Genomic DNA, 22614 nt, shown 5'->3' on the forward strand with positions numbered 1-22614 from the left:
TCACAAGGACATTAAGTAGGTGATTTGGATTACATGGTAAAAAAGCAGTAACGATATGGATAAAGTCTGCTTAAGACGGCGTTCTTTAATTTGGACAAAGACTTTTTATTCTAAGTTTTGTGAGAACATTTTTTTGGAGACAGAATGTAGTTTGCTGTTTAGGAAAGGAGAATGCGGTTTTGCAATTTTTGACGTGGTTTGCAATTTCATTTCATTTCTCATAACTGTAGGCAAGTATAACTTCATTTCTCATAACTCTAGGCAAGTACACACTATCGACAGTCTTGTCGTCCACACAGAACACATAGTCTTGAATCATCTGGTAGTATACAGTCACATATGAAGAGTTTCAATCTATAGTTACAAGTTACAACCTAAACCTACCCATGTATATCCTAGCAACTAACCACTGAGCATCTGAAGTCTCGATAATCTGGCTGGCAACAAGATACAAGTAACACCACTCCAAGTCTTTGAGTAAATCAGATAATATAAAATGCATAGTGAGACTGGTTAATGAAGCTTTTATTATTCATTCATATGGAGTCGGAGATTTACGATGGATTCATCACACTTCTATAAATTAATACCACCGCACATTAACCTATGGGATTCAAAAGCAAATCAAACATCAAGGAATAATAGTATAACACTGCGTTTAGATTAGATATAGTAATTATCAAATATCCACTTCATTTATTGTAAGAGAAACCATAACGCAGTTGATTTATATAGAGAGACTAGTGGGAAATGCACACCTACACAATCGTAGAATTATGTCTCTTTATGGATGTCGTTCAAAAAAAGATCTTAGTTTAGCAAACTTCTTTGGCGGCTGCAACAACTGCATCAACTGTGAGCCCAAATTTCTTGTATAGCACATCGGCTGGTGCACTTGCTCCAAAACTGTCTACACCGATGGCTTTTCCTTTGCAGCCAACCATCTTCTCCCACCCAAATGTCGACCCTGCTTCTATGCTCACTCTTGCTGATACCTCTGAAGGTAGCACACTTTCTTTGTATTCTTCGCTTTGTTCATCAAACAGCTCCCAACTCACCAGTGACACTACTCTCACTGCTCTTCCTTCCCCTCTCAGCTTCTCTCCTGCCTTTGCAGCAATCTCTAGCTCCGACCCTGTCCCCATCAGGATTACGTCTGGTCTATTACCTGTGGAGTTGTCCGAGATTACATATCCCCCCTTCTCCACTCCCTCTACTGAAGTTCCAGGTAGATGAGGCAGCTTTTGCCTGGACAGAGCCAGGATCGAAGGCCTCTTTCTGTTCTCTACAGCAACTTTGTATGCCCCCGCAGTTTCAGTTCCATCTGCTGGCCTCAGCATCAAGATGTTTGGCATGGCACGGAAGCTCGCCACATGTTCTATAGGCTGGTGGGTCGGTCCATCTTCTCCAAGACCGATTGAATCATGGGTCATTACGTAGATTACTCCTGCTTGGGACAACGCAGAGAGCCTAATGGCAGCTCTCATGTAGTCCGTGAAGACAAAGAACGTAGCACAGTAAGGAATGAGCCCCGGGCTGTGACAGGTAATGCCGTTGCAGATAGCTCCCATGCTGTGTTCCCTGACACCAAACCTAAGGTTTCGCTCTTCAGGTGCGTTCTTTTGGAAGTCCCCAAACATTTTGAGCAATGTCATGTTGGATGAAGCAAGGTCAGCACTCCCACCAAGGAACCCAGGAAGAACCTTTGCAAGGGCATTAAGACACTGTTGGGAGAGGTTTCTTGTTGCATCTGCAGGACTCTCGGGGGTGTAAGTCTGGTAAAAGAGGAGAACAAAACCATATTAACCCCACCACAGAGATTGACCAACATTTTAACATTCTTTCGATGCTTAGGAAAGATGAACCTTTGTAATATTGCTCTTAACATTTGCTTTTCATAAATTGAAGTTGCTTCAAGAAAAAGGAAAGCTTTGTTCTAAGTTTTTCCGGGCTTACCGGCAATGATTTTTCCCAGCCTGTAGGTAAGTTAACAGTAACTATAGATTTCAGTTCTGCAGCTTCTTGTGGGTACTTCTTCTCATAGTCAGCAAACTTGGCATTCCATTCTGTTTCAAGAGCAGCTCCTTCAGAGACATGACGACTCCAGTGGCTGCAAAAATGAGAATGGTGCCATTAACATCATACTAACTTGAGCACCTATAAAATATTTTCAATTAAAGTCACTAACCTCTTCACATCTTCAGGAACATGGAAAGGCCCATATGGCCAACCGAGATTCTTTCTGGTAGCATCAACTTCTTTTTCACCCAGTGCACTTCCGTGTACACTGTAAGAATTTGCCTTGTTCGGTGATCCATATCCAATGGTTGTGGTTATCTGCTCATTTCAAAAAAACCAACTAATAAATTCACCATTACACATTTTTGTTTTGCAAAAAGCACAACTTTTTCATAAATCAATTAAGAAGGAGATATTGGAACACATTTGTTACCGACCATTATGTTTGTACTTTTTATATAACAGCAAAATCCAACACCAAGAGAAGCCACATGACAAACGTGTTTTTGACTGGCAGAGTGGAGTTAAGTAGGAGTAATAAGAGGATGGCTGACCTTGATCAAAGTGGGTTTGTCTTGAACAGCCTTAGCTTCCTTAATGGCAGCACGGATATCATCATAACCAGTGTTACCATTCTTCACCCAAATAACATGCCAACCAAGAGCCTCGAAACGTGTTGCCACATTCTCAGTAAAGGCAATCTCAGTGTCACCGTCGATAGAAATGTGGTTGTCATCATAAAAGGCAATGAGCTTCCCGAGACCCCAGTGACCTGCAAGAGAGCAAGCTTCATTGGCAATTCCTTCCATTTGACACCCATCTCCAAGAATAGCATACCTACAAAAAAAAAAGCTGAAGTGAGAATCTTCCAAGTAGAAACTAGATAGAAAAGCTGAGAAGCCATGTGCAGATAGATAGTCATTACGTGTAATGGTCGACAATTTGAGAGTCTGGTTTGTTGAATCTGGCAGCCAAATGCTTCTCCGCAAGAGCCAAACCAACAGCATTTGCAATTCCTTGCCCAAGGGGACCTATATAAACACAGAAGAAGAGTCATACTATAGTTTTTTTTTTTAAAAAAGGTTAGTAACAGGAGAAAAATAGGATACAAAGCCTCGAAAGAGAAGCAAACCAGTGGTGACTTCAACACCAGGAGTCTCGAAATTCTCAGGGTGTCCTGGAGTCCTACTTTCCCACTGTCGAAAATTCTTCAAGTCTTGTTCCTAATTTAATTAAATGTGACAACTTTGTAATCAACACATTTTGATTGATTCTTCTTAATAATCAAAAAAACACAACTCAGAAAGCTATCACAAAACATAAAAGCTAGTGAAGCAGATACTAAAACAGATTCTGTTATAAAAAAAAAAAAAAAAAAAAAAAAAANAAAAAAGCAAGAGTGAGTGATGGTATAATACCCTGACACTGTCGTAGCCAGCGAGGTGAAGCAAAGCGTAGTGGAGCATGCAACCATGGCCAGCGGAAAGAATGAAACGGTCACGGTTGAACCAGTAAGGATTCTTGGGGTTGTACTTCATAACTTCGTCGAATAGTATATGACCTATTGGAGCACATCCCATAGGCAGTCCCGGGTGACCCGATTTGGCTTTCTCCACCGCATCGATCGCCAGGAACCTGATTGTATTCACCGATTTGTCTACCAGAGATACTTCCGTCGCGGCGGAGGCATGCGCAGATATAACCCCCCGGAGGCGGCGGAGCGAAGGGGAAGAGGCTCTGAGACCGGGAAAAGAAGGGAGATCTCTAGGAGAAAGAGAGACGTGGTGACGATCCGTTGGGAGAGGAGAGCAACGTCTCGATGAAGGTCGGGCGAGGATAGAGGCCTGCGACGAAGTAAGCGACGCCATTTTTGAGAGCGAGCCTTTTTTTTTTCTTTCTTTTTTTGGTTTCGGTGTTTCTTCTTCTTCTTCTTCCTTCGTTTCGTTTCCTCTTTTTAAACAATATTAATATTTCGTTCTTCATCGTAGTAGCGAGAGAGACGTGTCATCAGGGTATCCTGGTGGCCGTCGGATTAGAGCAAGGGGAGTCAAATTTACTACTGATCGTTGGATCTTGGGAAGGGGTTGTTGACTGACTACTGGTTTTTTTTGTTGATCAGGCGAATTTTGTTACAGAAGATGAAAGTGACTGACACACTGATGACGAGTGACGACGACCTCGTGTCAAGTTTTAAAGGCGGTTTGGTTTGGTTGCAAATATACACGACTCATCCTACTTGGTCGGCCCAACAAGCCCAATATTAAAAGTCCATTAATAGCACGAGCTAGCTTACCCACCCCAGCGACGCCGTTTCATTTTTAACAAGGACAGAGGTAGAGAAAATGTAGGATGACCAAAAAAGAAAATACTTGAAAATGAAAATATCAAACTAGTATTAATGTGTACTGTACGTTCGACTACGACCACATAAATGCTTTTATATAAGCTCCAACGGTTTTACTTTTGTATGATTGGGTTGCATTTCTTATAGTAGTTATAGCTGGCTATATATATAGTATCGTAGTATAAGAGATAATTGTCGAGGTTTCCAAGATCATCTATTATATATAAGTTTCTTTTGGATGTTTATAATATAACTTAGGTGTTGCCCCTCACCTTGTGGATTGGATGGTTGCTGAACTACTTGGCCTAGCTCAACTGGTACTAAACGCCTTCTCTTTCACGTAGGGGAGAGTTTAAAACTCACAAATTTGAGTCTCGACTAACTTCATTTCTTCACTACAGGAGGCTTTAATTAATTATCCCCAAGAGATAACTGTATATATATATATATATATGCCTAAGTTTTTATTGTTTTTTGCTAGCTATTCCGATCCATATACATGACTCAGATCCAGATAACTGATACAAAATATATATATTCAAATAAGTATATCTTGTTTTATATATATTCTTTATCTAAAGTTTGGAGGATCCAAAACCATCAAACCCTAATTAACCCCTTTTATCCATATTAAGATATACAAGCAGTATCATCATTATTCATCAGTGCATATGATATCAATATATAAAGAGTTGGTACACAATTTACAATAATAGAATATAATAGCCATACAATCTTGGATCCAATCCTTATGCATATATATATGATATACCAATTAACATGAAAACGCTTGAGAGAATAACACCACATGTCTAGCGAGCTAGCTAGTTTGTAAATCAGCTTTGGGAGTTGTGGTAATAACAAAGGTACGAGGGGTCAGCCATAGGAGCTCCAATCTGAGAGTGAGGCTGAAGAATTCTCACCTGCCGTTTCAAGAACTTGGTGTAACGGATGGCTTCGTCCAGCATAGAGGCTGTGTCCATCTTTTCACCCCCTGGCACGATCCTCTTCAGAATTCGAATCTTCTCGCTTATCCTTTCCCGACGCCGACGAGCAACCACGGTCTGTGGATCGTCGCTTATCCTCACGTTACGCCGGTTCGGCTTTGGGACGGTGGCAGGGTCGATGTCTACTGGCTGCATGACGGCGATCATGTACTGCATCTCCTTCATCGCATCCATCTCTTCATCGTATTCTTCCTCTTCTTCCAACTGAATTAGGGTTTCGGGAGATGGATCAAACATGAGATGAGGATCATGGAGAAAAGGGTTTTCTTGTGTGATGTGATCAGTAGCTTTGTTCCAATCCATGAGGAGATGATGAGGCTGAGGCTCCATCATGCTGTGCTGTGGTTGGATCTGCTTTTGGAAAAGAGTCGCACTAGACTTTTCTTTTTATACATATACCATTTTCCATTTTCATCCTTTCTTTAAGTTCTCAATTTATTTACTGACTCGATTAAATAACCGAATGCGGACATGTCCTACATCGTTATATGAATTATTTAACCATCTTGTTTTTATGTCTCAACTATTTCCTATGTAAAATGTTGTTTGAATTAATAAAAATGAAACTTTTTAAAATATTTTTGTAACACACAACTTGAACATTAGTGATTTTTTTTTTTTTTTGCGTAAATGTTTTTTTTTACCACACATTTTACACCTCCATATATAAGATCCCAAAATATATATTTTTATAGAAATTATTGTATGTATTATGAAATTGTTTTAACAACTACAGTCTTAATTTTGTTAAATATTTTTTTCTATAAAATTTAGCATTATATATGAAAGATTTCGTAGAACTAGTTATAATGTTGTCTCGGATGAAGAGTTCGAGACATAACTTACCAAAAATCCGTACAACTGACTTGGCAAATGAAATGTTTTAAAAAAACATCAAAATCTCATCAGAACATGATTAAAAGGTTACGTTTTGCATCAAATTTTATATATCCGTCGTTTAAAGAGAATAATATATTTCGACCTTTTCCGCTAACTAATTTCATGCACTCATTTGTGCTTGTTTATATAAACCTTGTTAGAACCATTTAAATTTGTATACGTACGTACGGAGCAATACAAGAAACACATATAAAGCAAGATCCTAGACCACAAAATATAGAAGAAATAGTGTGTGGTCAAAATCATGGTTACTCAAAAAGCAAGATCAAGAACAAGGGATTAAATTTCTAGGGTTTTTCCTAAGGACGAAGAGGGAGAGAGACTTTACGAAATTAGGGTAAAAAGGAGCGTTGCACTTTAGTGGTGGATAGCATTGCCATAATGAAGCATAAGTCGCTCTTGTAATAGTTACTCAACACATGTCTCCATTTTTAGTGCTCATTATTTTGACCTAATTTTCTTCTCTCTCTCCTCTTCTGACAAATCTATACACCAAAATAGGCAATTTAACATCAGTGTTCTTCTATTTCTTGTCTTTCTTCTAAAACCCCACGGTTTCTTCTACATAAGCCCTTTCAACGGCCTTGATTTGATCCTAGGAATTATGAGCTGGATACGATAATTAAATATATATGACTTCTTCTTCAACGTCTTCTTTATGATATATGGTGTCAATTTCTAGCTTTTAAGTTGTTTTATTTGACGATTTACGGGATCGGATCTCTCCCCCATAACTCATTACACGAAGTGGGGACGGCTTCATCGACATTAAGGTATTGTCCAAGATTAAAATTCTCAATTGGATAAGTAAACATATAATATCATTCACCACTAAATTGTATTACTAATTAATCGGTGATCTATAAAGACAAATTTTCAAAAGTAGGGAGATACCACACGTCTTATTTTCACATCGCCGGCTTAATGAGTTCAAGACAAACAACCCCGTTTCATGCCTTTGTTCATACTTGTTACAACTTCATCAAGGCATAAACTATATACTATATATGCAAGATAAAATGAATTACAAATAAGCTCTTTACTACTTTTTATAAACTATCTTATTACAAAAATTGGTATTCTAAAAGTAATCTTACTAGTTAACTCACATGAATGTCAATTGAAACACAAATTTTTTGTCACATGTCAAGTCGTCTAAATTTGTTAATATATTAAGTAAAATAAAAAGTTCATAACGAGTCACGTTAGACAATATTAATGTATTTAAAATGTTCTAAACGTTTCCATCTCTATACATAATATGAAATCAAATGGAATCCTAAAATTAGTGTCAATACTGGTCATTTAGAAAAGATAACGGGTTTGTTCATAACGGGTTTGTTCGTACCTGCGGCAGTGGCAAACACAGATATAGTTGTTCGTTTGTTTGCCGCAGGTACCTGCGTCATGACGCTGCGGCAACTGCATCTAACATTTTTAAACGTTGTTTTGATTCAGCGGTTAAAAAACTAAATGTAGTCGCTACCCCTGCCGCTACCGCAACCGCTTGCGTCAACCAAACGAACAAGGTCAACATCAGTGTCTACTCGATTACATATATATAAATGTTCTGATAAACCGATGCACATATATATGGAAGACAAGAAATGAGAAAGTGTTGGACGGAAAAAATACTTCCCGCGAACTTGCTTCTTTGGAAGCAGAAAATTCGAAAAATGCAAATATGAGGAAGAGTGAGAAAGAAATGGTAAGCACAAGAAATCACTAGCAAACCTTCATCCTTAGTCCTTTACATGCCAAATTAATGCCTCTTGTCTAGAAAGTTGGCCAACTAGAGGATTAGGATGGTGCATCCGTGGTACCGTAAGAGTTACTCTTACTGTGCTTCAAGGATGTCGTAGGAGTCTATCCCGCACTTCATGGCGGAGTTAGACGGACTCATTTGGGATATGTCATGCCTTATATAGGGAAGCAAATATGTTCAGTCAAAATGGAAACAGACTGTTCCGACGTCGAGAACCAGATGGAATGGTCTACCTTTTCCATGCAGACCTCGATTATCTATTTACCCTTAGAAATGATTTAGAAATAAGCAAAAGAGTGCCCGCCCCGGAGGCACGACGTTTTTATTTATTTTGAGAGTACTAGACTATAGAAACAGAGTACTTTCCAATCCGTTTGTGACAAGTTTCTAAACCCTGTATAAGGATGTCACATAGGGGTTTGTCTGTACGTATGTTTTATTAATTCACACAAGTAACTAAGAACCCCACAGAAAAAAAAACTTGCCTCGAATTTGAATTTCTTGTGTGTTGTTAATTACGCTTAATCAGTAGTCAATTTCAGTTGAATCCATAACATGGGGAATCATCGTTAGATAAAGTAGTCACCCAAAATGACACATTCGTAATTACATACTTTATAGTAGTACCATCAAGAAGATTCTTTCTTCAACATACGACATCGTGTAGCAATCTTCCTGAAGTCATCCAAGCTTAGCTAAAACCCAAAATTAAAGAAGATCACACACAATGCTGATGCAGGATTAATATATCTAAGAAACATCAAAAAATATTAAAAGTAGTTCACACTGCCAACCTTTCCGTCCTTATCCATGTCAAAGCAACGAATCATGTCTTGTAATTCCTCTTCCGTCCATGTGAAATCATGCACCGTCGCCATATTCGCCACATCTCTCAGAGTAATGAACCCTTTTCCCGCTTCTGAAATTACAAAAAACGATGATGATTTGATAGCCAGAGAGAGAGAGAGAGAGAGAGAGAGAGAGAGAGAGTCAAGGGAACCATTTTCAAACATAAGAAAAAGATAGCAATGGCACAAGAATGAATAGAAATTAGAGAGATTGGGAGATAAATGATTACCATCAAACTGATAGAAGTAAATGAGCAATTCATCATCCGTCATCTGCATCTTGCTCATAAATTCCTAGGAATCCAAATGCAAACTAACTAATTTAGGACACGACAGAACAGAACAGTCTAAAGAGTGTTCATCAGTAGTACTTGAGAGAGAGAGAGAGTAATAATAAATATGATTTGATGTAAGAAAACCAAACCACAGGTTGATGCTTCTTCTTCTTCGTCGCTGATGAGGAGTCTTGATTGGTAGGAGGAGAGCCTCGTGCCTGTAGAGAAAGCGCTATTGCCTGCATTGGGAATGGATTGGAGGAAGTCAAATTGGAACAAAAAGAAAGAAAGAAAGAAAGAAAGAAAGAAAGATCTGGATGTTAATGAAGCAATAATACCTTGTCAAAGTCATCATCAGTGTCGTCGTCTCCAGTGGTATTCAAATTCTTGTTAGATAATAAGAGGCTCCTCTTGGTCTTGGATGGGGACGGGGAGGCCTTATTGTTCTTAATAAACCCCCCCAAGTCGCAACAACAATTAAACAAACATCAGCAAACAAACAAGAAAGAGCCATAACAACTAGACCATCATCATCCACTAAATCTCTTTTAGTTTTACCTTTCTTTTACAGGTTGAATTACCCAAAAAGTCCTCGTCTTCGTCATCCTCATCGTCGAGGGGTCTATAATCATCGTCTTCTTTAGGATTAGTAGCTCTACGTTTTCTGGAATTAGGAGGAGGAGATGAAAGAGCCTTGGCGGATTTAAAGATGCCGAGAGCTTCCAATCTGGCATTGTTCTCAGCGATCCTTGAGAACCTCCGCTTCTCGTACTCCGATATCGTCCCCTTCGGTTCGCCGGACTCTCTGCTACTGCTCGCCATTGATTGATTGATTCTCTCTTCTCTTCTCTTCTCTTCTCTTCTCTTTCCCTTCTAGTTCTAGTTTCTAGGGTTGGTTGATTTTGCCGCCTTGAAATTAGTCAGTCAGTCTCTCTCCCTCTCTCCTTCCTGCGTGTCGATTGATTCCATTTATTGGGCTTCAACGATTTGCCCATATTCTTAATATTTAAGCCCAATTAAATGGCATGGGCTCTCATTAAACGTTCTAACAAGAGAATTATTAACTAAACCCAATATCCACTTTCACTTGTCCTTCTTTTTGCATTCAATCTATATTATTATTCTTGAAGTACATTTTGTGTTATGTCCTTGAAGTTTTAGTTATTTAATTTATTTTATTTATAACATTAACTCCTAACTATTTTCCTAAAATAACAATTTCTGTAAACTCATTTAATGAAATTATATTAATCAAACACATTTATTTACACTTATTGCCATAATAAGCTTGACACCATCTATACTTTCTGATGTTTCTAAACACAACTCTATGTATTAAATTTTTAATCTCATAAAAATCTCCAAACCTATTTTAATAGATCTTTAGAGACTGTATGATCTCTTAAATTTAAATGACACAACCGAGTTTAAGTAACAAATGATTACAATCGCAATAATTATTATAACGTTAATAAAGTTCATAATAACGAGAACCCAACTTTTAGGAACTCAATAATTGGATATATTTAACTTTAGCATCAAGAAAAATATTTAATATAGTATATACCGTGTTAAGAAACTGAATATTATTCTCCGATAATGTTATCAACTCAAATAGGAAAACGCTAAAATCTCTCTTTTATTGCTACGGATCGTAAACTCCTTGCTCATCAATCATTTTCCATGTATAAATATCAACTTCACAAACGAAACACAACACACAACCAAAGCCACTAATATGACGGTTTTGAAACACGGGTTAAACCACTAATATGACGGTTTGTTGTTATATAGCGGGACATGTTATTAACATGACGATTTGAACTAACATTAGTATAAATATAAAATATTATTAATTCGGTTTTGAAACACGGGTTCAATCTTCATTTAATTATTTGGTCAATACCACTAATATAAGAATATTAGACATATTAAATCAGGGTAATTTAACTAAAATTTTGTAAAACAATTAAATCATTAGTAAAATTGTGACTTAGTCCGACAATAGCTTATAAATTACATATTTATGTATTTATTTCCCCTATTATTATTCTAATAATTGACAATCCAAACAAAATTATTATTTAATTAAACAAAACAAACTAAATATAAAAACAAAAAAATTAAAATGTTATTATTTTTTTTTAAATTGTCCCACGATTTAAAATCTAGTTATTATTTACTACTACTATCATATTTTTCTTGTGTTAATGTACGTCACGTGTGCTCATATAGTCATATTTAAATGTAATGTACCGGATTTCAAAAAAAATTATTTAGCCTTGTTTCTTATGGATTATTTATCTATATATTGTAATTCTGGCGATTCGAAAACAAATACAACAAGATCGATACATATATATATATATATATATCGAAACGATAAGTTTTTGGTAATTTGACAAAACCTATAGCTTATGATACAAAAGAATTAGAAAGTTTCCACCTTTCGATCTTAGATGTATATCACATGAAGCCTGAAGGAGACGGCGAAATAAAGAGAAAAGAGCGCAATGCCCCCCAATGGTGTGTGTGAAACTTGTCATTTGCTACATAATGCCCTACACCAACTTCTCCTTTTTCCTTTTTTGTATATACTCTATATTTTTTTTTCTTTTTTTTTCATAAACAAAAAAACGTATCCATATGTATAATTCTAAAAAAGAATTGTGGGGATGGAAATACCGCGTTGTTTTTAAGCTGACTTGACTTGTAAATGGATAAAGCAAGAAACCAAACAAAAAAAAAAAAAAAAAAAAAAAAAAAAAAAAGAAACACAAAAGAGTAAAGATAAGAATCAAATTTCTTTACAAAACATGTAACTCATGATTTTCAAGTATATGATGACTTTGGTTTATAAACATATGTAGCTTAATATGGCAGCTAGCACTGAATTAAGTTTATACGTCTAAGTATAAAAGACAGGCGTGCATATTGACATGGAAATAAACATATGTACGTAATCTTCTTCTGTATCTTCTGTATATTTATTTGATCTAACATTGATAAATGACTCCTTTGTTTAAGTTGAATCTTGAAATATTTGAGTAGAGTTTGCGCATTCAAATAACTAGCCTAACAATACTTGTAAAGTGGAGAGGTTGAGGAGAAGATATGGTGGGCAAGCTTGGCATCTACAAAAGGTGAGATAGAGATTGAAAGAGAGTAAAAATTGAATGAAAAGCTTTGTCTCATTATATTATATATCTATTTAACAATAAATAAACACATGTAAGAAAAGAATTTTGCAATATTAATAAAAACGCAGTTTTAACTTTTGTTATACTTCTGCAATGTATCGCTTCTCAAAGAAATTAAAAAGACTCAAATTACATTTGAGAACAATGGGAAAGATCTGGTTGCCGCCATATCGGTTCGTACGAAGGAAACTTTCACAAAGCTCTGCGACCTACAGATGCAGACTATGGCTAACCCTACTTCACATGCAGTGATTACCGAAGCTGAAGCCTATGAGAGATGGAAGAGGCTCTCGGATGCAGAAGAGAGTTTCCTGAACCAGAAAGCTAAATTCCATTGGTTGAAAATTGGTGATCAAAACAATAAAGCGTTTCATATTGCTGCAACTCTCCGAGAGATGCGTAATAGTATTCGCGAAATCGAATGTGAAGATGGTCATGTCGTCACTACTCAGGCAGTGGTCAAAGAATTTCTCTCTTTTATGCCTGATGACTATGAAGAATGGTCATGTGAGGAGCTCCAAAGCGTTTTGGATTTCCGATGCTCAGAGAGTGATATCAATCTCCTAACACATGACGTATCAAAGGAGGAAGTGAAGCGGGTCTTATTTGCTATGCCAACAAATAAATCTCCAGGTCCGGATGGTTTTAATGTTGAGTTTTTCAAGGAGTCATGGGCAACTCTCGGGAAGGATTTCTTGGTAGCTGTCCAATCTTTTTTCAGAACAGGGTTTCTTCCGAAAGGTGTGAATTCAACTATACTTGCTCTCATCCCAAAGAAGAAGAAGGCGAGAGTAATGAGGGACTACAGACCGATTTCGTGCTGCAATGTCCTTTATAAAGTCATTTCTAAGATCCTCACGAACCGGCTCAAGATTATCCTGCCAAAATTCATATCCTCAAACCAATCTGCTTTTGTTAAGGACACATTGCTCTTGGAAAACCTTCTCCTTGCAACTGAAGTTATTAAGGATTACCATAAAGACACGGTATCTCCTCGTTGTGCCTTGAAAATAGATATCTCCAAAGCTTTTGATTCAGTCCAATGGAGCTTTTTGCTTAATACACTACGCGCACTCGGTTTTCCTGAGCAGTACGTCAGGTGGATACAGACTTGTATCACCACTGCATCTTCAGTACAAGTGAATGGTGAACTTGCAGGTTATTTTGGTAGTAAGAGAGGACTCCGGCAAGACTGCTCCCTTAGCCCCTACTTGTTTGTCATATGTATGAATGTCCTCTCCTGCAAATTGGATATAGCGGCTAGACAAAAGGTTTTTGACTACCACCCGAACTGTAAAACTTTGCAGCTCACCCATTTATGCTTTGAGATGATTTGATGGTGTTTGTAGCGGGTAATCAGCATTCTGTTATGGGTGTTTTGAGGGTTTTTGATGATTTCGCACTCCACTCGGGCTTAAAAGTGAGTAGAGAAATCCACCATATACACAGCAGGTGTTGCACCGGAACATAAGGCTGAACTCCTCCAACAGTTTCCATTTGCCGCTGGAACCTTAAATGTTCGGTATCTTGGATTGCCATTGTCACCAAAATGAATGTCTACTGCGGACTACTCACCTCTGTTAGAGAAAATCCGGCTCAAAATTAGTAACTGGACGGCTCGAATGCTATCTTTTGCTGGTCGCTTGCAGCTTATAAGATCAGTAATCTTCAGTCTTATCAACTTCTGGTTATCAGCTTTTAGATTGCCTAAAGCTTGTATTAGAGAACTTGATAAGATGTGCTCTGCCTTTCTCTGGTCAGGTCCATCCATGAATGCTAGGAAAACAAAAGTATCATGGCCTGAGGTATGTCTCCCAAAGAGTGAAAGAGGTTTGGGACTACGCTCTATTGATGAAGCAAATAAGGTTCATATGTTGAAACTCATTTGGAAGCTCTGTTCTGCAAAAGATTTGATGTGGGTTGCGTGGGTAAAACACAATGTTCTCTGCGGTAATTCACTGTGGGCTGTTCGAGATAACACAACTGGTGGTTCCTGGATTTGGAGAAAGATCCTCAAATATAGAGAGCTCGCAAAACCATTTCATCGTGTGGAGATCAAAAATGGTATTGCTACTTCTTTTTGGTTTGACAATTGGTGTTCCTTAGGTAGATTATGCAATCTGATTGGTGAAAGAGGATAAATTGCTATGGGAATTCCGGAGCAAAGCACTGTGGCGGATGTACTCGCTCTGTCTCGGCGGCGAATGCATAGGCATACTCTGTTTCAGTCTATTGAGGAGGAAATTATGAAATATCAGCAAACAAGGGCACATGCGGACCACGACATCTCTCTGTGGAAGAGTTCAGATGGAGCTTATCGGAAAAAATTCTCAACTAAAGACACTTGGCATAACATCCGTGATTTGGTTCAAGCACGCCAAACCCAAATACGCCTTCATCACTTGGCTAGTGATGAAGAATAGACTAGCCACAAGGGAAAAAATGCAGCGCTGGAACCCGCCAGTTAACACAGGTTGTACTTTTTGCAGATATCATTTAGAGACACGAGAACACCTGTTCTTCCAATGTTCTTTTGCAGCGCATATATGGGAGGCTCTAGTGCATAAGTTTCTCTCCGACAAGTTCACAAACCGTTGGCAAGATATTATGACATTACTAGCTGGTCGCATTCTGGACAAGACAAAGCGATTACTAGTGGGCTATGCCTTTCAAAATACGATCCATTCCCTTTGGCGGGAGAGAAATGATCAACGGCACGGAGAGACACCTTCCCTAGTAGAAAAGATTGTGAGGCTCATAGACAAGAATGTTCACAACCGTTTAAGTACAATAAAGGATGGTAGAGACTTGAGCATCCAATTTTGGTTTGAAGCAAGATTCTATTAACTGTGATCTGTTTTTTAACATGTTTTAAACTCTTTCCTATCCAAGCTTTGTAAAACGTTTATTTTTCTTTTGAATATAATTTAACATTAGATTCAAAAAAAAAAACTTTTGTTATGCACACAAAAACACAGCCATCAAATTCAGAGACCCTCACTCCCTACCTTACCATATAACTTTATAGTGGGTCAGAATTATCTATATTAACATTTTTGCAGCGTATACAAAAGTATCATAATTTCAATGGCTAGCATTGTCGACGGTGCGACTACGGGTGCGGAGGAGATGGGTGTAACAATGATGGATATTGGGGATAGAGGGCGACCACCAGGAGATCCGCCGGATGCTCCAGGAGTATGGGTGGCGAAGGTAAAGGGGTGTGCTGCTGGAGGTGCTCCGTCGCCGGAAAGTGTCTTAGACGATGCGTTTGTCATAGAAAGGGTTCGGTTAGAGTTCCCTGATGGGGAAGCGGGAGAACCGGTTATTACGATTGAAAAGGAAGTGATCACTGCGATGAGGGGATTGTGGATGAATTGTATGATTGTGAAGGTTTTGGGAATTCATGTACCGATTTCGGTTCTCAGCCGGAAGCTACGAGATATGTGGAAGCCAAAGGGGGCCATGGTGGTCATGGATCTGCCCCGCCAATTCTTTATGGTTCGTTTTGATCTAAAAGAGGAATACCTGGCGGCGCTAACAGGAGGACCATGGAGAGTGTTTGGGAATGTTTTGTTGGTGCAGGATTGGTCGTCGTTGTTTGATCCGACGAGGGATGACATTGTGACGACGTCGGTGTGGGTGAGGTTTTCTAACCTTCCGTTGACATACAACCATCATTCGATTCTTTGGGCCATTGCAAGTGGATTGGGGAAGCCTCTTCGAGTGGATGCGAATACCACAAATTTTGAGCCATCTCGGTTCGCGAGGATTTGTGTAGAGGTGAATCTATCCAAACCACTGAAGGGTTCGGTGTTGGTAAATGGGGATATGTACTTCGTAGCATATGAGGGACTACGGAAGATTTGTTCATTGTGTGGCAAGTACGGCCATTTGATACACGCCTGTCCAACACGGGTGGTAGAAAATGTATTTGCTCTGATGGCGCCGGAGAAATGGGCGGAGATAGCGACAGGGTCTAAACCGGCGGAGAAGTTCACGGTGGTTGGTCAGAAAGGACGCCGGGGGAATAAGTCGGGGACAGAGATGGTTTTTGCGGCGAAATCACCGATTAGTGATTCACGGGGAAATCTCCAGGAAATCACTAGGAGTCTTGATTTGGAAACTTCCAATCGATATGGTGGATTGGGAGAAGATTCCGTATCAGCAGAAGTAAGGGAAGTAAGTGAAGTTGCTGATACGAGTGATGCCAATAAGAAAAATGAATATCCATCGGTGAGCGGGAATCAAGGGAAACTTATTTCTCAAGTAAATGGAGTGAAGTCTGATTTGAATTTGGCGAAGGGGAAGGGAATAAGCCGTAATGGGTCGAGGTCCACTAGGACCAGTGGGAATAAGGAAATTGAGACAAATGGGCCGAAGCAAAAACATAATCCACCGCAAAGGCCCACGAAGGGTTTGATTTTTGGGCCAAGCATGGTTAGTGGGGGAGTCTCCATGAGTGGGAAGAGATTCCGAGTCGAGTCCCGAGAGATGGGGAGACCGGGAGGCGTGTTTGTGACTGATCGAGTTACTCGTTTACCGGAGGATAATGTTGGCCAGAGTTTGGAGTATGGGGTTAAATCGCCGAATGGTCATGAGGATATTCAGATGGATCGAAGAATTGCTCCGCCGCAGGAAGGAGTGGTGGATGGGGCAGTTGTGGGGAATGCATAACGCTTTTTCCCGGCAGTCTAGATTTTTGTTCGACAATCACTGATGAATTATTTATTATGGAACTGCCGGAGGCGAATAAACCCAATTTTAGACGAGCTATTAGATACATGTTGAAAAAGCATCCAACCGATATTCTTGTGTTGTTTGAAACTCAAGCTGCTGGGGATAGAGCAAGTAGGATTTGTCACAGACTAGGGTTTGAGCACTCGTTTAGAGTAGATGCTGAGGGTCAGAGTGGTGGTATTTGGCTCTTATGGAGGTCGAGTGTTGGTGATCTGGCTATAGTGGAAGCAGCAGAGCAGTTCATACAGGCAAGAATAACCTCAGGTGCAGAAGTGTTGAATGTTATTCTGGTGTATGTGGCTCCAATAGTGGCTAGACGGAGTGGATTATGGGAGAAGTTGAGTGGTATTATTGAAGGTTTGGACGAACCTGTGCTTATTGGAGGGGACTTCAATACCATAGTTCGACTGGATGAGCAATCAGGTGGGAATGGTAGACTCTCATCAGACTCACTGGCTTTTGGAGACTGGATCAACAATCTTTCCTTGATTGATCTGGGATTTAGTGGGAATCAGTTTACATGGAAGAGAAGGAGAACTGAAGGTAATTTTGTGGCGAAGAGACTAGACCGAGTTCTGTGTTGTCCTCAGCTGAGGTTGAGATGGCAGGATGCTTGCGTGACTCATCTACCTTTCTTAGCATCAGATCATACGCCTTTGTATGTGCGACTGGGTCCTGAGGTACATCGTGAACCTCGACGTAGGCCATTCCGGTTTGAAGCAGCTTGGTTGAAGCATCATAGCTTTAAGGAGTTGTTAGCTGCTTCGTGGGATGGACAGCTTAAAACCCCGGAGGCGTTGGCTTTACTACAGCATAAACTCAAACGTTGGAACAAGGATATATTTGGTGACATTCAACAAAAGAAGGAAGCTCTGTTACGAGAGATTAAAGAGATACAAAATGAGTTGGAGCTTTACCAAACTGATGCCCTGTTACAGAAAGAAGCGGACTTATTAAGTTCCTTTGATGTAGTGTTGGAACAAGAAGAGGTGTTATGGTTTCAAAATTTTAGGGAGAGATGGATTACTCTTGGTGATAGAAACACGAAGTATTTTCATACATCAACGGTAATCAGACGGCGTCATAACCGGATAGATATGTTGCGGAATGAGGAAGGTGTTTGGATCTCGAATACGGACGAGCTGGAGAATCTTGCTATAGAGTATTATACCAGACTGTATTCTTGGATGACGTTCCTGACGTGGTTAAGAGATTACCAGCAGAGGGGTTTGTTTCTCTTACACATGGGGAGAAGGTGGAGTTGAACAAACCTTTTCTTGCATATGAAGTGGTGGAGTCAGTCCAGAGCATGGGACGTTTCAAAGCTCCAGGTCCGACGGTTACCAGCCAGTGTTTTACCAAGATTGTTGGGACGTAGTGGGTGACTCGGTGATAAGGTTTGCCTTGGAGTTTTTTGAATCAGGGGTTTTACCACCTAACACGAATGATGCCCTCGTTCTTCTGATAGCAAAGGTGACCAAGCCCGAGAGGATAACTCAATTTCGTCCCATTAGTTTATGTAATGTCTTGTTCAAGATTCTTACAAAAAATTTGGTGATATGTTTGAAGCGTGTCATTGGGAAGCTCATTGGACCAGCACAGTCGAATTTCATCCCAGGAAGGTTAAGTACAGACAACATTGTAGTTGTTCAGGAGGCAGTCCACTCTATGCACCGGAAAAAGGGGAAGAAGGGATGGATGCTCTTAAAACTTGATTTAGAGAAAGCATATGATCGGATCCGGTGGAATTTCTTGGAGGATACTTTGAGAGTAGCTGGGTTGGAGGATCGATGGGTGCAGATGATTTTACAGTGTGTTAAGGGTCCTTCAATGTCCATTCTTTGGAACGGGGAGAGGTCTACATCGTTTACGCCAGCTAGGGGGCTTCGACAAGGTGATACATTATCACCATATTTGTTTGTTCTCTGTATGGAACGCCTATGTCAGATGATTGACATATCTATGGCTGCAAAAGAATGGTAGCCTATATGTTTATCTCGGGGAGGGCCTTAGTTATCGCATGTGTGTTTTGCAGACGACTTGATTTTGTTTGCTGAGGCATCAGTATCTCAAGTCCGAGTCATTAGAAGGGTGTTAGAAAAGTTTTGCACCGCGTCCGGGCAGAAAGTGAGTCTAGAAAAATCGAAAATTTTCTTTTCTGAGAATGTATCAAGAGACTTGGGAAACTGATAAATGATGCGAGTGGTATTCAGTCAATAGTGGATCTGGGGAAATATTTGGGAATGCTTGTCTTACAGAAACGGATTAATAAGGATACGTTTGGTGAGGTTTTAGAGAAGGTGTCGTCTCGGTTAGTAGGGTGGAGAGGCAGGTTTCTCAGTTTTGCAGGGAGGATCACCTTGACGAAATATGTGTTAGCGTCAATTCCAGTGCACACGATGAGTACAATCGCTTGACCTAAATCAATCTTAAATGGTTTAGATAAGGTGTTCAGGGCTTTTTTATGGGGGACTACACCGGAGAAAAGAAAGATACACTTGATTTCTTGGGAAAGAGTGTGCTTACCAAGAAGAGAGGGGGGACTGGGGATAAGAGTATCCCAAGATATGAATAAGGTGTTGTTAGCAAAGTTGGGTTGGAGGCTATTGCATGACCGTAAGAGTCTGTGGGCAAATATCATGCGGAGCAAATACAGAGTGGGTGCCATCAGTGACCAAAGTTGGTTAGTGGCTAAGAGACTCGGCTCCTCTACTTGGCGGAGTATTAAGCTTGGTCTCCAAGAGGTCGTCATGGTAGGGAGAAGCTGGAGTCTGGGGAATGGGCGTGAAATAAAGTTTTGGACTGACAAATGGCTCTTCAAGGAACCATTGTTGGTAAAAGCTATACGAGATCTACCTACTGGGTACGAGGATTTACGGGTGAAGAATCTATGGATTGATGGTGTGGGCTGGAAACTTGATAGCATATTGTCGTATGTGTCACAGGACGTACGACTGGAGCTGGCTGCTATTATCGTGGATAATGTTACAGGAGTGTCGGATAGCCTATCTTGGAGTGGAACAGAGGATGGGTGCTTTACGGTTAAGTTAGCTTATGCACTGTTAGCAGACAGTGGGGCTCCAAAACAGAATATGCAAGACTTTTTTGATCGAGTGTGGCGAGCAGTGGCACCAGAGAGAACTCGTGTCTTCCTTTGGTTGGTCGCGCATAGAGCTATTATGACAAATGTGGAACGATTCCGTAGACATCTTGGTGAAACCAGTGTGTGTCAGCTATGCAAGAGTGGGGATGAAAGTATACTTCATGCATTACGTGATTGTCCAGCCATGGTAGGCATTTGGAATAGTATTGTGCCCATACGGAAGAGACAGTCCTTTTTTCAGAGTACGATACTGGAATGGCTCTACATTAATTTGGGGGAAACGAGTGCAGGGGCAGAGTGTCTGTGGTCGACTTTATTTGCTATGGGAGTTTGGTGGGCATGGAAATGGCGGTGTGGATACGTCTTTGGAGTGGTTGGGAAATGCAGGGACCGAGTCAAGTTTGTGAAAGATTCGGCGATTGAAGTATGGAAGACTTACCAAGTGTTGCAGGGTGAGTAAAGAGGTTGTGGTAGGACTATGAGAATGGTTGGTTGGAAGCCTCCTGGGGAGGGTTGGATGCGGCTAAATATCGATAGTGCGTCTCACGGCAACCCGGGCTTGGCAACGGCAGGTGGGGCACTACGTGATGCGAGAGGTGATTGGTGCGGCGGATTTGTGTTGAATATTGGGGTCTGTTCGGCGGTGTTGGCGGAGTTATGGGGGGTCTATTATGGGCTTTACATTGCATGGGGAAGAAGATCACCAGGTTGGAGTTGGAGGTGGACTATGTGTTGGTTGTAGGGTTCTTACAGTCAGGGGTTGATGATTCTCACCCTCTGTCTTTCATGGTACGTTTGTGCCATGGCTTTTTATCGAGGGACTGGATAGTCCGTATTTCACATGTGTATAGAGAGGCAAACCGTCTGGCGGACAGTTTAACTTGATATGCGTTTACTTTACCTGTAGGTTTTCAATTTCTAGAGTCGTGTCCGTCAAGTATGACGTTGATTGTAAACGAGGATGCTCGAGGAACTATGTTTCCAAGACTCCTCCGTGTTTAGTTTTTTGTTTCGGCTTCTTTAATAAATTACAGGGGATTAATCCCTTGGGCATTACCCAAAAAAAAAAAAAAATTTGCAGCAGTTTTGGCAAAGAAGGCTTGGAGTTAGGATATATTTACATCACATGCCGTTGTAATTAAGACATTTAAAAAAAATAAAGAAAAATTTTGAAATAAGCAAAAATCGGGTATGGAAATATATGTTTTCCTAAAATATCTGAACAAAATTTATTTCTACTTTCCTTTTTAATTACAAATTTTAAATTAATATATACATCGGGTATGGAATTTTAAAATGGTAAAATAGATTACTAAATTGATAAGCAATTAAAAATTATGGTTTGAAAAAATGCAGTCCATATTGTATTAAAAACATGCTGCATTTTTAAATTGCAGGTGACTCATTCCCAAGATATTGAAAAGAAATACAATTTTTGATATTGAAAAGAAATACAATTTTTGGAAATTTTTTACCATCCAAGTTATAATCATTTGGTCTAATTTTTTTAATATATATGTTTTATGGATTGTCAAATTCATGATTAAAGTTATTGATTTACATTATGCTTTGATATGACATCCTGGTTTATTGTATTTTTATGTTTTTCTAATCATTATTCCACATACTTCATAGGTTTAAAGAAAAAAAAATTATCTCATGGTACAACACGGGGTAAATCCTAGACTGCAAACCTATGATAATTTACGTGTTGACAATTTTAAAAGATACTCAACTCTAGATAGATAATAAATTATTATAGACGGGTCAAATGGCGAGGTAGAATTTGGTCAACTGATAAATATAAATTTAATATATCACTAATTCGTCGTTAAAATACAGGTAATTCATTATTTCATTTGTTTGTTTTATTAATATTAAAATATTATATATAATATTAAATTGATTCAATTACGATTATGTAAAAAAACTATCTCGCGATATACTACGGTCAAATCCTAAAATTAACATTCAAAATATAATTATATAAACTTAAATACTATATATATAACTTAAATTTTTTTAAAAAATAGTTAAAAAAATTTCCCGCAATTGTACCGCGGATTAAAATCTAGTATAACTATATTTTACGTACAACCTATTATAAGTATACTCATTTTGTATTTTAAAAAATGTTAAATTATACTCATTTTGTAAGTTACATAAATATGAATGTACATATATTTACGTTTATTTATTTATATTTGCAAACTATTTCCTCTCACTATCCTAAAACTATGGTGGTTGTTTTGGTGCAGAACTTTGAGTTTCATCATCAGGTATCTCCTTCTCGACATAATCAAGAAAGTGAGTGCTATTGTTGGAAAATAAATAACCTTGTACTATTGAAATAAAAACAAAAGATCGTAATCAAGGAGGATATATATGGTTGAGTTGTTTTCCGATAAATTGA

At 39.1% G+C, this 22614-nt stretch overlaps 4 protein-coding genes across 4 annotated transcripts; 1 reads left to right on the plus strand and 3 right to left on the minus strand.

Moving 5' to 3' along the window:
• On the minus strand, window positions 625-3973 carry LOC104705270 (transketolase, chloroplastic-like). Its single transcript, XM_010421241.1, has 7 exons — window positions 3438-3973; window positions 3152-3242; window positions 2945-3050; window positions 2574-2856; window positions 2189-2337; window positions 1957-2110; window positions 625-1775 (listed from the first exon to the last, which is right to left on the minus strand). The coding sequence occupies exons 1-7, from the start codon at window positions 3885-3887 to the stop codon at window positions 816-818; spliced, it is 2193 nt and encodes a 730-aa protein (XP_010419543.1). The 5' UTR covers window positions 3888-3973; the 3' UTR covers window positions 625-815.
• On the minus strand, window positions 5000-5743 carry LOC104705271 (transcription factor IND-like). The gene has a single exon (XM_010421242.1). The coding sequence runs from the start codon at window positions 5701-5703 to the stop codon at window positions 5200-5202; it is 504 nt and encodes a 167-aa protein (XP_010419544.1). The 5' UTR covers window positions 5704-5743; the 3' UTR covers window positions 5000-5199.
• On the minus strand, window positions 8522-10090 carry LOC104705272 (probable calcium-binding protein CML18). Its single transcript, XM_010421243.2, has 6 exons — window positions 9717-10090; window positions 9497-9604; window positions 9308-9397; window positions 9114-9177; window positions 8830-8954; window positions 8522-8730 (listed from the first exon to the last, which is right to left on the minus strand). The coding sequence occupies exons 1-6, from the start codon at window positions 9978-9980 to the stop codon at window positions 8665-8667; spliced, it is 717 nt and encodes a 238-aa protein (XP_010419545.1). The 5' UTR covers window positions 9981-10090; the 3' UTR covers window positions 8522-8664.
• Window positions 17092-19081, plus strand: LOC104709061. The gene is made up of 3 exons (XM_010425728.1): window positions 17092-18275; window positions 18388-18571; window positions 18668-19081. The coding sequence occupies exons 1-3, from the start codon at window positions 17092-17094 to the stop codon at window positions 19079-19081; spliced, it is 1782 nt and encodes a 593-aa protein (XP_010424030.1).

Source organism: Camelina sativa, chromosome 8, assembly GCF_000633955.1.
Source record: "Camelina sativa cultivar DH55 chromosome 8, Cs, whole genome shotgun sequence".
Taxonomy (NCBI): Eukaryota; Viridiplantae; Streptophyta; class Magnoliopsida; order Brassicales; family Brassicaceae; genus Camelina; species Camelina sativa.

What these genes read in the sequence shown, in the direction of transcription:
- LOC104705270 (XM_010421241.1), bottom strand. Translation starts at nt 3,887, where the DNA reads ATGGCGTCGCTTACTTCGTCGCAGGCCTCTATCCTCGCCCGACCTTCA. An exon ending in CAAATTGTCGACCATTACAC is followed by an intron (nt 2,857 to 2,944) that starts GTAATGACTATC and finishes TTTTTTTTGTAG; the next exon opens with GTATGCTATTCTTGGAGATG. An exon ending in GCTGGGAAAAATCATTGCCG is followed by an intron (nt 1,776 to 1,956) that starts GTAAGCCCGGAA and finishes CTCTTTTACCAG; the next exon opens with ACTTACACCCCCGAGAGTCC.
- LOC104705271 (XM_010421242.1), bottom strand. Translation starts at nt 5,703, where the DNA reads ATGATGGAGCCTCAGCCTCATCATCTCCTCATGGATTGGAACAAAGCT.
- LOC104705272 (XM_010421243.2), bottom strand. Translation starts at nt 9,980, where the DNA reads ATGGCGAGCAGTAGCAGAGAGTCCGGCGAACCGAAGGGGACGATATCG. An exon ending in AGAAGAAGCATCAACCTGTG is followed by an intron (nt 9,178 to 9,307) that starts GTTTGGTTTTCT and finishes TTGGATTCCTAG; the next exon opens with GAATTTATGAGCAAGATGCA. An exon ending in ACATGGATAAGGACGGAAAG is followed by an intron (nt 8,731 to 8,829) that starts GTTGGCAGTGTG and finishes TTTGGGTTTTAG; the next exon opens with CTAAGCTTGGATGACTTCAG.
- LOC104709061 (XM_010425728.1), top strand. Translation starts at nt 17,092, where the DNA reads ATGGAACTGCCGGAGGCGAATAAACCCAATTTTAGACGAGCTATTAGA. An exon ending in ATAGAGTATTATACCAGACT is followed by an intron (nt 18,276 to 18,387) that starts GTATTCTTGGAT and finishes TTGCATATGAAG; the next exon opens with TGGTGGAGTCAGTCCAGAGC. An exon ending in TCGTTCTTCTGATAGCAAAG is followed by an intron (nt 18,572 to 18,667) that starts GTGACCAAGCCC and finishes ATATGTTTGAAG; the next exon opens with CGTGTCATTGGGAAGCTCAT.